General features: G+C 42.9%; 1 protein-coding gene across 2 annotated transcripts; it reads right to left on the minus strand.

Moving 5' to 3' along the window:
* Window positions 1-1,120: 1,120 nt before the first annotated feature.
* Chrac1 (chromatin accessibility complex 1) lies at window positions 1,121-5,041 on the minus strand. 2 transcript variants are annotated; one of them, XM_004638930.2, is made up of 3 exons: window positions 4,212-4,445; window positions 2,250-2,376; window positions 1,121-1,325 (listed from the first exon to the last, which is right to left on the minus strand). In XM_004638930.2, exons 1-3 carry the CDS (start codon window positions 4,356-4,358, stop codon window positions 1,210-1,212), a joined length of 390 nt encoding a protein of 129 aa, XP_004638987.1. In that variant the 5' UTR covers window positions 4,359-4,445; the 3' UTR covers window positions 1,121-1,209. The 2 variants fall into 2 exon arrangements, with proteins under 2 accessions (XP_004638987.1, XP_023579777.1); XM_023724009.1 differs by lacking the exon at window positions 1,121-1,325 and adding an exon at window positions 2,133-2,177 and having other exon boundaries at window positions 2,218-2,376; window positions 4,212-5,041.
* Between the last annotated feature and the right edge of the window lie 11,351 nt (window positions 5,042-16,392).

A 16,392-nucleotide genomic window follows, 5' to 3' on the forward strand; every position in this document is an offset into this window, starting at 1 on the left:
ACGGGATGTGCTGGCTGCTTCTTGTGCTGTGGATGACCGCTGAGAAGATAACAATGTGCAATGTATTAATTATTGAAAACGTCCTATTAATCAGCTTGGAAAGTGTCTCATTGATATTTCTCAATAAAAAAAAAAAAATACTTGAAACTCTTTCAACCTCCCAAAGTGCTGGGTTACATGTGTGCAACACTGCACCTAGCGGGTAATAGTTCTTTTTTGTATTTTATTTGAGAATCTAACTTGCAATTATTCTCTGGGAATAAGTGGTTTCTGTTATTTTGGTTCTGAGGATCAACGCCAGGGCCTTTGTTTGCTAAGAACACACTCAACCACTGAGTTACAGAAGTGTAAAAACAATGCCGGTTTTTTAAGTTTCACTAAACTCTCAGGCAAGGGCCGGCCAAAAAGCTCAGCGGATTAAAGCACCAGCAAACAGGCGCAGGGGCCAGGGACTGGATCCCTGGGCCTGCCATGCCAGTCCTGCCCCCGGGCACTGAGATGGCAGGCAACTAAGACTGGGCGTGGGATTGAGACTGGGCATGGTGGCAAGTGCCTGTAATCCCAGCTCTTGAGAGATTGTAAACAGGAGGATCACTAGAGTCCGATCTAGTAGTGAGACCCTGAATACCCTGTAGACCCTTCCCTAAAATACAAAATATATAAATAAACTCTCAGGCAGTGAGCAAGGCACTAGAATAAGAAAGAGCCCTAAAGCTAGTTCCATAAAGCATTTTACTGTGAAAAGGAAGGCATATATATTTACAATAAAAAATTTTTGAACTGTGAAATCACTTAAATATAAAAAAATTCAAAGGTAAGATACTATTTATAAACTACATATTTATCTAAAACTAAATATAGCTGTTTACAAGAAGTAATTTCAGAATATACACAGAAATTCACAAACGTTCCAAAGCCCCTGAAGTGTGGCAGCAGGTTCCAAAGGTCTCTGCCCATCGAGCTCAGAGCCCAGGTGAGCTGTGGTGCCCTGGGCACAGGATTCTCTCCTGACGACCTCCGGCTATGGCTGGGCCTCGTCAAAGGATGCTGTCCGTGTCACTCGCCCTGCAGTGAATCACAGGGCCTATGCTGGAGATGCCTGTCTGCCAAAAAAGCAGGTGCTGCAGTCGCTGGGAAAATGAAGGGAGAAACACTCGGGACATGCCTGCTTCTCCAGAAATGTCCTTGAAGGCAGATTTCTTTTGTGGTTTAGGACTCAGCTTCATCATTGTCACTTTTATCACCATCATTCGCCTCTTCATCTTCCCTCTTCTCCTTAAGCATTTTCAGGTACTTACTAGCTAAAATCTTCTTTGGTAATATATCTTAAAATCATAAGGCTTATATCAGCAATTTATTATAATAAACTATGAATACAACAGTACAGATTTTAAAAAGGACTTGTTCCTATGTTCACCTCTACAACAGCTTCCAAAAGACAACAAAATTTAGGCTACGCTTCTAGGTGAAATAGAGTAACTAATTCTGTCTCCTAACTCACAGTACAGACCTGCTCCCATTCTACTAAGTGTAAACTGTCATTGGCTAGTTGGCTCATTTATGTATATTTTTGATACAGGGTCTTGCTAACTATCCCATGGTAGCCTTAAACTTGAGGTGATCCTCCTGCCTCAGCCTCCCCAGTGCTGGGATTATAGGCACGTACCACCATGCCTCGTTCTAAACCAGTGTTTTGAAGCACTATAGTTTTGTGAGCAACCCTGCTTAACCTGAGATAGGCCAAGCTGGTCCCAAGGGAAGACTTAAGCTGTCTTTTGCTTATGGCCCTGTTTCACAGAGCTTCCCTTCTACAGCTGGGCCCTGCCAACCAAACATCTTGGGTATCCTACTGACTTCTTTACTGTTCTATTTGGACCACCTAACAGTCATATTCAGAGAAGACTAGAGATACCTCCCTGTGTCAGGTCGTAGTAAGCTAGCACCTGAACAAAAAGCCAAATGTCTAATTCATGAAGGCAAAATCAGGGGAGAAAAATTCAAGCCCCCCCGCCCCCGCTTTTTTTTTTTTTTTTTTTGAGACAAGGTCTCCTGCATACTTCAGGCTGGCCTTGAGTCCACTATGTAGCGCAGGCTGGCCTTAAACTCAGTAATCCTGTCTTAGCTTCCCCAAGTGCTAGGATTATAGGTGTGTACCATCATGCCTTGTTACCCGGCATTTTTATTTTTATTTTTATTTATTTATTTTTTACCCGGCATTTTTAAACCAGAACGTTTCAAACATTAAATACCTGCAAGAAACTGAAAAGTTTCTGATTCCTCAGCAGTATTTGCTAAATCACTGTAAGTCAGTGCTTTTCTTTCTTTTCCACTGCCATGTCTGTAGGAATAGGTTGCTAGATATTGAACAAAGAGCTCCTAAAATAAAATGAAAAAGTATCATGAAAGAAGTGCTGTGAAAACTCACCAGAGATGTAATTTTTTTCAAATTACTGTAGAAGTGTATGTTAAATTCAAGTTAAATTACAAAAAAAATCACCTTACAGGAGAAAGAAACAAGGTCAGAAAGAAAGCAAGGTTTTGTCCCAAGCTGGAGGGAAGAGGTCATTTTCCAGAGCCTAGTTTAGATGTGTAATTTATGAAAAGTATTTACAGGTGATCAAAAACCATGACTCATAACAATGAAACAATCTCTACATGAAAGAAAAGACCAAAAATACTACCTGGAGGTCAGGGATTTAGCTCAGACCGTCTAGCTTGAATAACGCCCTGGGTTTGATCCCAGCATTAGAAAAATCAATAATTCTATCTGGCTCAGGAACATATTTTAATCTATTTGAATCCTTTGTTTGAAGATAGTGCACCCATTACAACTACAGTAGGATCAACAACCTGAAGCTGAAAATGGACATATGACATTTTTCCCAAACAAAAAGCATCTTCCATGATGGGAACAGATGTCCACAGTATGATAAATGTCAAGGTGAAATTTTTAGGATGTGTTACAGTAAGGGACACACTTCCATTAAGCTATCTCAAAATACTCTCCCTCACTTGGAACACAACCCACTGTTCTCATTGCTCTCAAGTAGTTTTGGAATTAAACTTTTTAATACTATGTATTTTTGCTGCCTCTTATAAATACTGATTATCCCAAACCAACTACCTAAACAGAGCCTTTTCTTAATCCACGTACTTTAGTGAGGGGCGAGAAAAATGCCTGAAATCATCTATGATCCAAATCACACTGGAAGTATACAATTATTGTACAATGCCACCTTGTAGACATGAAGTATACCGGTGGATGTCAGAAGATTACACATAAGAAAGGGATTGAGTATACAGGATTTGAGTATAAGTGGGAGTACAAGTTTTTAAGGCCTGTTGTATTTTCCCCCACATTAAAAAAGCACAGATCTGGCACAAGACAAGGAAACTCCCAAATTTTGTGGCTAAAATTTCTTTTAACCACAGCCCAACATTGAATTAATACTATGAGCTGTAAAACAATTTAAAGAAAGCTAAAGCAGTTAACTGTGAAGCTTAAACATGGCCAAATCTCAGGCCAAGAAGACTACCACCATCAGTCCAAATTTTAAAAGATAAAATGAAGGCAGGGCGGTCCCGCAACCTGCAACTAAAGCTGCTCTGCAGACGGCTACCTCCCCACCAACCAAAAAAAAAAAGGACAAGAAAAATATTTTGATCGATAGAGGGAAGTAAAGCTGTAAAAATAGCTCCCTGGAGGCAGTAAAATTTTGGGTCATTCCCCCAGCTACGAGCAAGGTCTGGTGGGCGGAGAATTCGAGGGCCCCGGGCACCGTAGGCCAGGTTACGTGGGAGGCGTGGAGGGATGTCTTTATCACGCTGGCAAAGAGTTAGAAAAGGGAAATCTTCGCAGCTGCAAGCACCGTGACGCCAGAGAGACGGGCGCGAAGCAGCTCGGGCGTCGCGGGGCCCAGCTAGGGCTACACTAACTGGCGTGCTTCGGCGCTGAGCCGAGCGGCGGGAACGAGAGGATTGGACGAGGCCAGGGACAGCCGCGGGGGACGGCGGGAGCGGGCGAATGGGCGTGCCGGGGGAGGGGGGGGACGGCGGGCGGGCGAATGGGCGTGCAGGGGGGTGCCGGGAGCGGACGAATGGGCGTGCCGGGGGGGCTGGGGGACGGCGGGAGCGGCGCTGACGCGGCCGAGCACTCGCGGCCCGGTGGGCCGGTTAAGGGCGCCCACGCCCTCCCCAGCTGCGCTCCTCACCGTGGCCTTGGCCGTGAGCACCAGCGCCTCTTGGTTGATACTGGACACTTCGGGGGAGCTCTTCATGATGACCCGGATACGGGACAGGGGCAGCGACACCAGCCGCTGCTCCCCGCACTTATCCTTGCCCACGGCCACGTCCGCCATCTTCTCGCACCAGCGCGACCTGTTGGCCTGCTGGGGAGCGGACGGGCGCCCTACAGCCCCGTGGGAGTTGTAGTCCGGAAGGGAGCTTGCTACCCAGGATGCTCCGCGTGCCGCGCACGCGCAGATGGCCCTTACAGGGACGCGAGACATAGAGCATGCCGGGAAACTGCAGGCGGGAGTTTGCAGAGTTGGTTCTAGCCTGCGACGGTGTGCTGATTGTCTGTTTGCGCTGGCGGTGGAATGGCGCAACGAACAAAGAAACGCTGTCCAGCTGGACGCGGACGCGACGTCTGAGGCGGGAGATGACATGTCCGAATGTTCCTGGCCGTCCTGGATAACAGCAAGGGCTGTTCCCCGTAAACCAGGTTCTTGTTGTATAGGGCGACACAGACGCAAGCGTATCTCACACTGACTAGTAGTGAGATATGCGTTTCAGAAATAAAAAATGCCTTTCTGAGGTTCACATTGTATAGGGCAAGACAGAAGCAAGCAACTGAGGTCACATTACTGGTAATGAGATTACCTTAAATGAAAATAAAGGACCGTAGAAAGACAAGTTTGTTCAAAGTGGTAGAGATGAGAGGACGCACCTTCTGACGTGGAAGGAAGGCTTTCAGGCCCCGAGGGCCATGGGAATTAACCACTTAAGGAAGCTCTGGAGGCACTGGGGACCCCATGTGTCAGATGGACTCTAGGAGGGTGTCAGGAGCTATGTGCTATTAGATTATATTTTAAGAAAAATGGGATATCATTTTTAAAAAATGATAAGACATGACTTTACGATAAAAAGCAGCGCCGGGGAGATGGCTCAGTAGAATAAGCGCTTGCCTGGCAAGCACAAGGGCCTGAGTTTAATCCCGGGTTCTGCAAAAAAAAAAAAAAAAAAGAATTAAGATAAAAAGCTGCTGTCTACGAGTGGAGGGGCAAGAGCAACTGCTGATCAGAAGGCTACCATGGCAAAAGTGAAAGGACTAAGAAAAAAATGGCAACAGGTAGCAGGGGCCAGATGGGGTAGCCCTCTTTAAGACCTAGAATTCTGGTCTACCTTAACTTTTACAAGGATCATGGAAAGTGAATGGGTTTGAGATATCATTTGAAGTCAACAGTATTATAGAAACAGCTAAGTTAGAAATTAATAAGTAGAGGGGAATTGGGCCTTTGAACCATATCAAAGTAGTGGTTGGAGGCTAACCTGAAGAGCACCAGACCTTAAGATCCAGATGGAATAGCAAGGTCTGCAAGCCTCCTTGAGATCAACAGCAGCTGTAATTAGTACCACCTGGTCCAGAAAGTCTGTGTGGGCCTCAGACACACAGCTGGGTGACTAGAACATTGGGGCCCACACTGCCTCACCTGTAGAAATTAGAGGCATGCTAAAGTGATGAATGATGCTCACCATATACTGTTGGTACGTGCCTCACTTCCCTTTTGGGTCAATATTAACTAAGCACCTATAGTTGTAATTGTATAGGCTGGTTGCAGTTTGACCTGTGTTGTACTTGTGTTGTGATTTTGATATATGAAGTGCCCTTGACAAAGAACCTCTGTGGCCATCCACTAGAAACCCCTCTTAGAAGCTCAGGAGCTATTCTTATATCCAGTAAATCTCTCTTAACCTCCTACTTTGGTTCCTGACTTCACTCTTTGTAACAGATTGATAGTTATTTTCCAAGTGAAAGGGACTTACTCATCTAATATTATGACCTGAATATGGAATAGGGGCAGCAGCCCATGCTGCTGCTCCCTGCATTTGTCCTTCCCTTGGATGTGCTCCCAACAGTTCCCTTCCCACTCTCAAGACCCTGCTCTTCCCAGGCTATAGACTTACTTCACATACCGGCATGAAAGGATAGTTCCATTTTATAAGATGAGTAGCCCTGTGGGAGGAGCAAATTTGGCAAAGATTTAAGTTGAGTTTTAAGTTTCAGTGTCATCATTTGTGTTCTGGTCCAAATGAATGAGCATAAAATACAGTTGTATCTCTGTATCCTTGAAGGATACAGAAGTGTCTGGAAGCTCAAGTCCTTTATATAAAATGTACCCTATGCAATGGAGTTTCTCCTATACAGTACTTTAAATCATTTCTAGAGTATTTTCAATACCAAACAATGTAAATACAGTGTGAATGATTCTAACACTATATGGGGAGGGGATAATGACAGTATTGTACATAGTTTAGACAGATGAAGCTTTTTTTCCTGAATAAATCAGTTGAAACTATATGTGTAGAACCTACAGATTCAAAGGGATAATGTGAGGTCCTGCTAGACACCAAGGTGTGACTAAGGCAGCTGTGATCCCTGCTTTCACAGAGCTTCCTTTCATGCCTGAGACAGATCAAGAAACATAAATATCTCTAATTCTAAGCGCTGTTCATAGAGTAGAACCAAATGAGCATGACAGGATGGCCTCTCTGTGAGGTGACATTTATGCTCAGAACTGAAGAGAAGGAGCCATCAATGCAGAAACGCTGGAATGAGATGGACCATCTAAACAGCAGCCTGTGGGAAGGACGCCTAAGGAGGACAATGCCTTGACAATTTAAGGAACTGAAAGACCAGGGTGGCTGGAGCTTAATGAGTGCCACAGAGAGCCCAGGGTATATGGTTATTGAGTAAGTGGTATCTTAGGTACCTTTCTTGTTGCTGAGGCAAAAATCCTGGACACCAAAGTTAAAGGAGGAAAGGGGTTTTTATTAGCAACAGTCCTCTTTCTGTGCATTTAGACTGTATGCCTTTAGGGCAGGTAGCATACCTACAGTGGGCCTTTCCATTATTCACAGCCAAAACTGCCAACCCGATCAGTGGACTGATCTAGTAATCATACATCTTTGATCCCAGCATCCCACACTCTAGATGCAGCCACCTTTGAAAAACTCTTACCTATGACCACATGAGGCTTTCAAGGGGCATCTAGACACACCATAATACCAGACATTGGGTGGAGTGTCCACTGAAGGCACAATTGCCATAGTGAGTATCATAATGGTAATGATGACCACAGGGCTTGGGTGTGCTAGCTTTTGATCTCAATACAGAAGTTTCAAAAAGTCAAAGCTCAAGCTTTAAACTGTTGGGTCATCTTTTTAACAACCAGTTTCTTTGATGCCTGAAGAGATTGCTGTAATTTGTATAGTCTCCAGCTGATAGACCTGAAGAACACACATTTAATCCTACGTAATGCATAATGGCATCATAAAATGAGTTCACAGCTGCAATCATGTGTAGTCTATAGATGGGGAAGAGCAGGGCCTTGAGAATGGCGGTAGGACTGTTGGGAGTACATCCAAGCACCTTTAGCCATCCACCCTGTTGTGGTTGATACATTGGGTCAACCTGAGATCTTGGAAGTTTGGCTGGATCCCTTGGTGATTCCTGCCCTGGAGCAGGGAGGGTCTGTCCTAGAGTGACTCAGCACTTACGGGGTATATAAACGGGTTGAGGAAAGCTTCTGTGTGCCACTTCCTTAGAGGATCTTGAACTTCACAGCCTCTTCCACTTCCTTGGAGGAGGAATGGTCTTTGCAGTCAGCGTAGAAAGAGAGAAAGGCTTGATAGATGTCACAGTTGCTGCTACTCCTCTGCTCTTTGTTGTTTTCTGTCATTGTGAACTGCTGCCATCTGCCTTGGAGCCAGCAGAGTATGGACTGAAACCTCAACTAACTGTGAGCTAAATAAACCTTTCCTTCCTTAATTTTGGGAGTCAGTATTTTGTCCTACAAATAAATAAATAGTAACTGATGCACACCCCCTTTGACATTCTAATGCGCCTCCCCATTAGTGGACATGGCCAGCTGTCTCCTGCCTCTCTGAGGAGATGAGCCTTTCTTGTTTGAAGTTCTCTTACTGCAGTACCCACACGACTAGAGAATGCCATCATTAGCTGCCATTATTAAGGTCCCAACATGTCCCAGGAAATAACTCCAAAGGTTGTTCATGCACTGAAAGAGCTGTGGGGTATTAACTCATTGTCATCAACAGGAACCTGGGAAGTATATGCAAAATAGAGTCTACTGGGTTCCATCTGGACCATAATATGGGGATCAGGCCAAATTTACTGATGGAGCAAACTTTTAAGAAATTTTTTGTTTAGTGTGTTATTTCTAGCAGCTGGGAGTGACACAATTTGTTTAGCAAACTGGTAGACTCAGTGCTGGACTCCTGTTCCACACTAGTGGCTTTGACTTTTACACACAGTATAGACCACATTGAAGTATGCTGCTCTGACTTGTTGACCATGAAACACCACAGGTCCTGTAGTATTCAATGTCCATAGCAGATAGCATTCTCCTAAATTCTGGGAAGTCCCTATTTGAGATTCACAGCACACTCAGAGATTAGAAGCACAAATATGCCCTCTTCTGCAAGAACTGTTCTCCAGCTTTCAGTATTCAGCTAGGAGGAGGATAAGTTGCAATATTTTTTGGTTTTCCAGAGTCCTGGTTCATCCAACACCAGCCACCTCCAACATGCTGCCCAACTTTGAGCCCAGTGAGATCAAGGTTGTGTACCTGACATGCACCAGTGGCAAAGTCAGTGCTGTGTCTGCCCTGACTTCAGGTTCTCAAGTTCAGTACCGTTAGGTCTGGCTCCAAAAGCAACTGAGTGATGACATCACCAAGGTAACTGGTGACTGGAATGGTCTGAGAATTATAGTGAAATCCACCATTCAAAACAGATAGGCCCAGATTTAAGTGGTGTCTTCTGCCTCTGCCCTGATCATCAAATCTTTCAAGGAGCTACCAAGAGATAGAAGCAGAAAAAAATAAAAAATAAAAAAAATTAAATACAGTGGAAACATCACTTTGCATGAGATTGTCAACATTGTCTGACATATGTGGCAGAGAACTTTCCGGAACCATTAAAGAGATCCTGGGGACCACCCAGTTTGTGGGCTGCAGTGTGAACAGTGGGCACTTCCGTGACATCAACAATACTGTGGAATGCCCAGCTAGCTAAGAAGCAAAAGATAAAAATATAATCTGACCCAAGGGAAAAAAAGGTTATTCTTCATTTGAGCAACAACTTCTGTTTGCTTCTGGGTGCTGGTAGAGCCCCAGAGCTACCTGATTAGATCTCAAGTGAGTGTATGACCCAAGCTGGATGGTGTGATCTTCTGAGCTGACTGGACACCTCACTGTGTCCTCGGGGAAGCGCTTCCCTGAGCAAGTCCCAGGAACATCAGTTACTGAGTAGGTGAATTAGATTGCTATAGCACCTCTTTCCACTCCATCCCTCCTCACCGTGTCCCCTCAATTACAACTTCAGAGGGGAATTCTCTGTGGGAAGAATAGTGAAGAAAGATACAGACTTAGTTAACATTGTTTAGTCAATATGCTGAGACCAGCCAGGAGGCAAATACTGTACCTGGCAGTTGCCCCAAAGTATGAGAGTGAAGGCAAAGATGCCAGACTGCCCTCTAGCAGGCACTTAACTGGGAGGACAGGCACGGGTACAGGAGCCGCACCAGTTCAGGGACAGTAGATAACAGTTGACCGAATGCCTACAGATTCAGAAAAAGCAAGTCAGAAACAGGTCAGGGGAGGGGAATATGGATGAACCGGTTAGAGAGGGGAGAGAGGAAGGAAATTTGTATTTCATTGCAGGCCTCACCGAAGGGCACATTCTGCAAGGAGGCCTTTAACAAAGTAGCTGTAGATGTCAGTCACTGTTCTGGCCACCTCCAGGGACCAAGCTTGTTCCCATCATGTTTATGTACAAAATGCCTGTGGCCACGTCTGAAGCTGTAGGAGGCAGAAGTAGAATTGCTCCAGCAAAGACTGTATCTTTAGTTTTTGTTTTTGTGCTATGTTGGGGATTAAATGTATGCATATCCTTGTGCTTACTAGTCAAACACCCTGTTGCTGAGGTGGTGGGATTCTGTATCTTGTTTTCTGTTTTATATTCTTGAAATTTTGGGTTTTGGCCTCGTGTTGTTTATTGTCTTGTGGTTCCAAAAGGGCTGCTGCTAGTCCATACTTCATGATTGCATTAGGTAGGAACAGGGAAAGGGCAATCGGCAAAGACTGATTCCTAATTAGGCTGCAAGGCTTTGCCATGTATGTATGTATGTATGCATGTATGTATGTATGTAGTACAGGGTCTTACCACACAGATCAGACTTATAGTGATTCTCCTGTTTTCAGCCTTCCAAGCACTGGGATTACAGGTACACGCCACCGCACCCAGTCTTAATCTTGCCTCAGTGCACCCCTGGGGTGGAGCATGCTTGCACTTTGCCTAGGCAGGAGCTTTAGTCCACTGAGCTATCTGGCCAGCCAGGCCTTATCTTTTAATGAGGGAGACAAGATCTCCTCAGCAGTCTGCCCCTTGTCCCATTTGTTAGAATTGGGCCACAAGCTCACCCAGATACTGGCCGAAAGGAATGAGACTGCTAGGACTGGCTTATAGCAATGAGATTCATCCCTCAGGGCTGTCTTCATGAGATCTAAGGATATATGATTCCCAGAGATATAACTGGAGGGTGGGGAGGTTTATGGCAAGGAATATTTAGGCAAGAGCTAGTTAATCTGCTGCAGTTGGCAGCATTTACAGTTTCAGAGGTTCACTCACAAATCTAAATGGAGGTGAAGGGGAGGAGGCCAGCAGTGTCTGTTCCCTGGTACCATCCAGAAGCTCCTGCAAGCTCTTGCAGGGAGAGATGGGCATGGAGCCCAGAGGTTCCCTTCTCCAAGGAGGGGAGATAGCTGGGATCGAGATAGCTCTGGAAGAACAGCTTTTAAGAGTGGAGGCAACAGCTCATCATGCATTGCATGGCTACAAGTGCTTACTAAATATTGAAAAATGATAAAATAATTTATCTCATAGAATATAAGCATACAAATTGTGAAAATAAAATTATGCCAAGCTGTCATTATGTATAATAGCCTAAATCCAGGGACAATTAGGGGCCAGCCAGTCTACCCTTTTGATGATGCAGACAGGCAGGCCCTGCAGATACCTGTGTGGGGATTGGGAGGGGCCCAAGGTGGGAATAGAAGGGAAGCCTCAAGAGAAGCCTCGTGGAAGCCCAGATGGGCAGAACTGTGTTGTCCAGGAATGGGAAGAGGAGAGTTGGAGGAGAGGTTTTGGCAATAGAATAATGAGAGTTCTTCTATGATTTTTAAATATTTTCATGTTGTCATTCAGAGTTGTTTGTTTGTTTTTTGTTTTGTTTTGGTTTTGTACCAGGGATCAAACTCAGGACCTTGTGCTTGCTAGACAGGCACTTATGCTGCTGAGCTATCTCCCAGCCCAAATATCTTTATTTTGATAAAATGTACAATTTTTTTAATGTGCAGAAATTACAATTTTGACATTATTTTTCTTTTTTTGAACTGAAGACAGAATCTTACATGCTAAGTAAGCACCCTACCATTGTGCTACATCTGCAGTGGTTTTTATTTTGGACAGTCTCACTAAGTTGCTTGGGTTAACCCCAAACTTGCCGTCTTCCTATCTCAGCCCCCAAGTCACTAGGATTACATAAGTGCACCCTGGTGGGTTTCATGTTGGACAGTCATCACCATTGCCCTTTTCTTTCCCCAGCCCCTGGCAACTAAACCCTTCTACTAATGTCCATGTGGGTTTGTCTCCTCTATGCACCTCATGTAGGAGGGATCATGCTATTTGTCCTTCTGTGACTGGAATATTTCACTTAATATAATGTCCTCCAGGCTCATCCTTGTTGTGCCTATGTCAGAATTCCCTTTTTTAAAATCTGAATAATGTCCCACAGTATGGGCATACTACATTTTGCTTATAGTTTATCTGTGAATGAATGCTTGGGATGCTTTTGACTACTGTGAATAATACCGCTTTGAGCCTGAGAATGCACATATCTGCTCAGCCACCTGCTTTCAATTGTTTTACGTGTACAGGAAGACTAACTGAATCAGATGGCAGTTCTAGTCTATTTGCTTGTTTGTTTTTCCTAAACTAGGGATTGAACCTAGGGCCTTGCATATTCTAGGTAGTGCTCTACCACTGAGCTATACCTCCAGATGTAATTTTAGATTTTCTTTCTTTTTTTTTTTTTTGTAATTTTAGTTTTGTGAGGAACCCCCTTACTGTTTTCACGGTGATTGTACCATTTTACATTTTCACCAACATCATGAGTGTTCCTCTTTCTCCCCAATGCTCAATTTTCTTTGTTTGTTTTTATGAGAGGGTTTTTCTATTTTTTTATTTATTTTTTTGGTGGGGGAACATTCATACAGGAGGGTTTTTTTTATTTTAAAGAGAAAAAAATAAAATAGTTTCAAAACAGGTTAGTAGGAGCCAGGAAGATGGCTCCATAGAATAAATGCTTTCCTGGCAAGCACAAGGGCCTGAGTTTAACCCCCGGTCCTGGGGAAAAAAAAAAAAAAAAACGTTAGTAGAAGAGTTACAATAATTAATACTTTGTATATTGTTGTCTTCCTAGTATTGATAGAGTACAAGATATAGGTGTGATATGTTGTCCAAATAATATTAGCTCAAACCTTTCTTTTCAGTGAACTAAGGAAAACTAGCCGTATAGCTATCGTCACTATTATATATATATTTTTTCTTTTTCCCTTTCTTCCTTTCCCCCATTACAGTTTGTCTTGTCCTTTGAATGGTTTCTTCCCATTCACAATACCTATTGTACATTTTGAATCTTTTGCTCATTCAGTTACCCGCACTAGTGAGACAATACGATGCTTACACACAGGGGTCCGATTGATTTCACTTATGAGTATGGTCTTGAGTTGCATCCATTTACCTATGAAAGTCTCCAGTTTATCCTCCTATCTTGGTTATTTTTCTCTCATTGCTGGGACAGAATGCCTAAATTAGGGAAGGAAGGGGTTTTTTAGCCACAGTTTGTGGGGGTTTCAGTTCTTACTAGGCTGGCTCCAAGGCAGAGTGGAGCATGGCAGAGAGTGCTCTGCTGTGGCGGCAGAAGACAGCAAAAGCAGCAAGAGCCAAAAGGGAAGAACAGCAGTAATAAACAAGCCCCTCTTTCCCTACTGTGTATTGTGTGCAGATTACCCACTGAAGGGTGGGTATAGCACTCACATCCATAATCCTAGCATTAGACCACGAGTCAGTCATAAACTCTAGAAGCCCACCCTGTGTCTGCATGAGGCTGTGGGAGGACATCTAGACACAAACTGTAACACCTTCTTTATGGCTGAATAGTACTCCATCATATTAAAATAATCTTTTTTACCCATTCTTCTACTGATGGGCATTTAGGTTGTTTCCCAGATTTATCTATTACAAATTGTGCTGTTACAACATGGGTACATATATTTCTATGGTATGAGGTTTTCAATTCAGGGAAGATACCAAGAAGGGGAATAGCTGGGTTGAATGAGAATTCTACTCCTAGTTTTTGAAGACATCTCAGCTGGGGAGATGGCTCAGTAGAATAAGTGCTTCTCTGGCAAGCTCAAGGGCCTGAGTTCAATTCTCAATTCCATAAAAAAAAAAAAAAAAAGAAAAAGAAAAGAAAAAAGAAATCTCCACAACGATTCCACAATAACCTCCACACTGATTTCCATAGTGATTGCAACAATCTACATACCCAGCATAGCCCTGGGAGCATTTGTTATGGATTAATTTCTTGATAATAGCCATTCTTTCTGGGGTAATATGGAATCTCAGTGTTTTAATTTCATCTCTCAAATGACCATCATTTAATTTAATTTCATTATCTGAGAAGTGTGTATTCATCTCAGATGCCTATTTTTGGGTTAGGTCTTTGAATTTGGCTGGGGGGAAGGGTCTGCTTTTTTTTCCATTTTTTTTAAATGTATTTGGTAGAGGGTCTCACTACACAGCTCAGACTCATAGTGATCCTCCTGTTTTCAGCCTCCCCAGCCCTGGGACTACAGGCATGTGCCACTCCACCCAGTCTTGGTGGCCAGCTCCACATGCCCTGGGGTGGCTCCATTGTGGCATATGGTGCCAGGGATCAAACCCCAGTCCCTGTGCTTGCCTAAGCAGGTGCTTGGTCTGCTGAGCTATCTTGCCAGCCCTTCAATTCTTTATGTATTCTAGATAGAAGTCGTTTGAGGGACAACTGGCTATAATTTGTTTCCCAATTTTTTCCCCCACTCTATAGGTTGTCTCTCTGCTCTGTTGGTGATTTCTTTTGTCATACAAAAGCTTTTTTCATAAGGTAAGATCACATTTGTTGATTCTTTGTTATGTTGTTATATTATATTATAATTTTACAATTGTATTATTATACAGTATTTCCTTTGCAGTTTGGGTTTTGTTCCTAAAATCTCTGCCTATACCTATATCTTCAAGATTTCTACCTATTTACTCTTCAAATAAATTTAGTGTTTCTATTTTAATATTTAAATCTTCTATCCATTTTGACTTTAGTTTAGTACATGGTAATAGACATGGGTTTAGTTTTAATCTTTGGCATGTGGAAAGCCAGTTTTTCCAGCACCATTTGTTAAAGAGGCTGCCTTTCTTCCAGTGAACAGGTTTGGCTCTTTCGTAGAGAATAAGGTGGCTGAGTGTCTTTGGAATGTGTCTGCACCTTCTATTACATTGATCCTCAGGTCTTTTTTTTTTTTAAATTTATTTATTTATGTGTGTACGTGTGTGTGTGTGTGTGTGTGTGTGGCCAGCTCAGCCCACCACGGGGCGGGGCTGGCTGGCATGTGGTGCTGGGGGATTGAACCGCGGTTCCTGTGCTTTCCGAAGCTTGTTCTAAGTAGGTGCTTTAGGCTACTGAGCCATCTCACCAGCCCTACTCAGGTCTGTTTTGTTTGTTTGTTTGTTTATTTGTTTGTTTGTTTGCCATTGCCATGCTGATTTTATCACAGTAGCTTTATAGCATAATTGTAGGTGAAGAATTGTGGTGCTCCTGTCTTGCCTTTGTTACCCAGAATTACTTTTGCTATTCTAGGTCTCTTCAGGTTCCAGATGAATTTTAGGAGTGTTTTCTCTGGATCTGTAAAGTGTGCTGTTCGTATTTTCATTGGGATTGCATTAAATCTGTATAGCATTTTTGGGAGCATGGCTACTTTTACTATGTTGGTTCTTCCTAAGAGCAAGGGATATCTTTCCCTTTTCTGATATCTTCTTCTGTCTCCTTTTTTATGGTACTGTAATTTTCACTGTACAGGTATTTTACATCCTTCATTACATTAATCCTAAGTACTTCATTTTTTAGATGCTATGATAAAGATATGCTCTCCCTAATTTCTCTCTCTGTGACTGTTGCTCCCGTATAGGAATGCTACAGAGCATTGTATCCTGATTTTTTACATTGTATCCTGTTACACTACTGAATTTTTTGGTGGAAGTATTGGCATCTTCTATGTAGAATATTGTGTCATCTGAAAATAATGATAACTTCCTCCTTTCCTATCCTTACTCTATTTACTTTTTTTCTCATGTCTAACTGCTCTGGCTAATGTTTACAGAGCTTAATTACATAGGAGTGTTGATAATGGTTGTCCTTGTCTTTTTCCTGATTTTAGACTGACAGCTTTCAGTTTTTGACCATTTAATATGATGTTAACTGTTGGCTTGTCATGGATGGTTTTTATAAGATTGAAGTAAAAACCATCTATTTCAATTTTCTGTAGAGTTTTTGACATGAAGGGCTACTAGACTTTGTCAAATGTTTTTTCTGCATCTATAGAGATCATGTGATTTTTGTATTTGGTTCTATTAATATGTATTATGTTTATTGATTTAAGTATGTTGAACCATCCCTGCATCCCTGGGATGAATCCTACTTGGTTGTGATGTATAATCTTCATGATTTTTTGCATTCTGTTTGCCAGTATCTTATTGGGGATTTTTGCATCTATGTTGTTTAGGGAGATTTGCTTGTAGTTTTTTGTTGTTGTTGTTGCATTCTTCTCTGTTTTGGGAACTGGTAGTACTTGCTTCCAGAGTGAGTTTGGGACTATTGCTTCCCTTTCAATTTGTTTAAAAAGTTTCAGCACTAGTACTATTAGTGCTTTCCTAAATTTCTTGTAGAATTCAACAGTGAACTCATCAGGTCCTGGGCTTTTCTTTGTTGTTGTTGTTGTT

This window comes from Octodon degus, unplaced genomic scaffold, assembly GCF_000260255.1.
Source record: "Octodon degus isolate 3935 unplaced genomic scaffold, OctDeg1.0 scaffold00104, whole genome shotgun sequence".
Lineage (NCBI taxonomy): Eukaryota > Metazoa > Chordata > Mammalia > Rodentia > Octodontidae > Octodon > Octodon degus.

Excerpts from the sequence above, each read along its gene's own strand:
- Chrac1 (XM_023724009.1), bottom strand. The coding sequence starts at position 4,667 with ATGTCATCTCCCGCCTCAGACGTCGCGTCCGCGTCCAGCTGGACAGCG. Across the intron at positions 2,377-4,211 it reads TGCTCACGGCCAAGGCCACG|GAGCTCTTTGTTCAATATCT; the intron begins GTGAGGAGCGCA and ends ATTTTATTTTAG.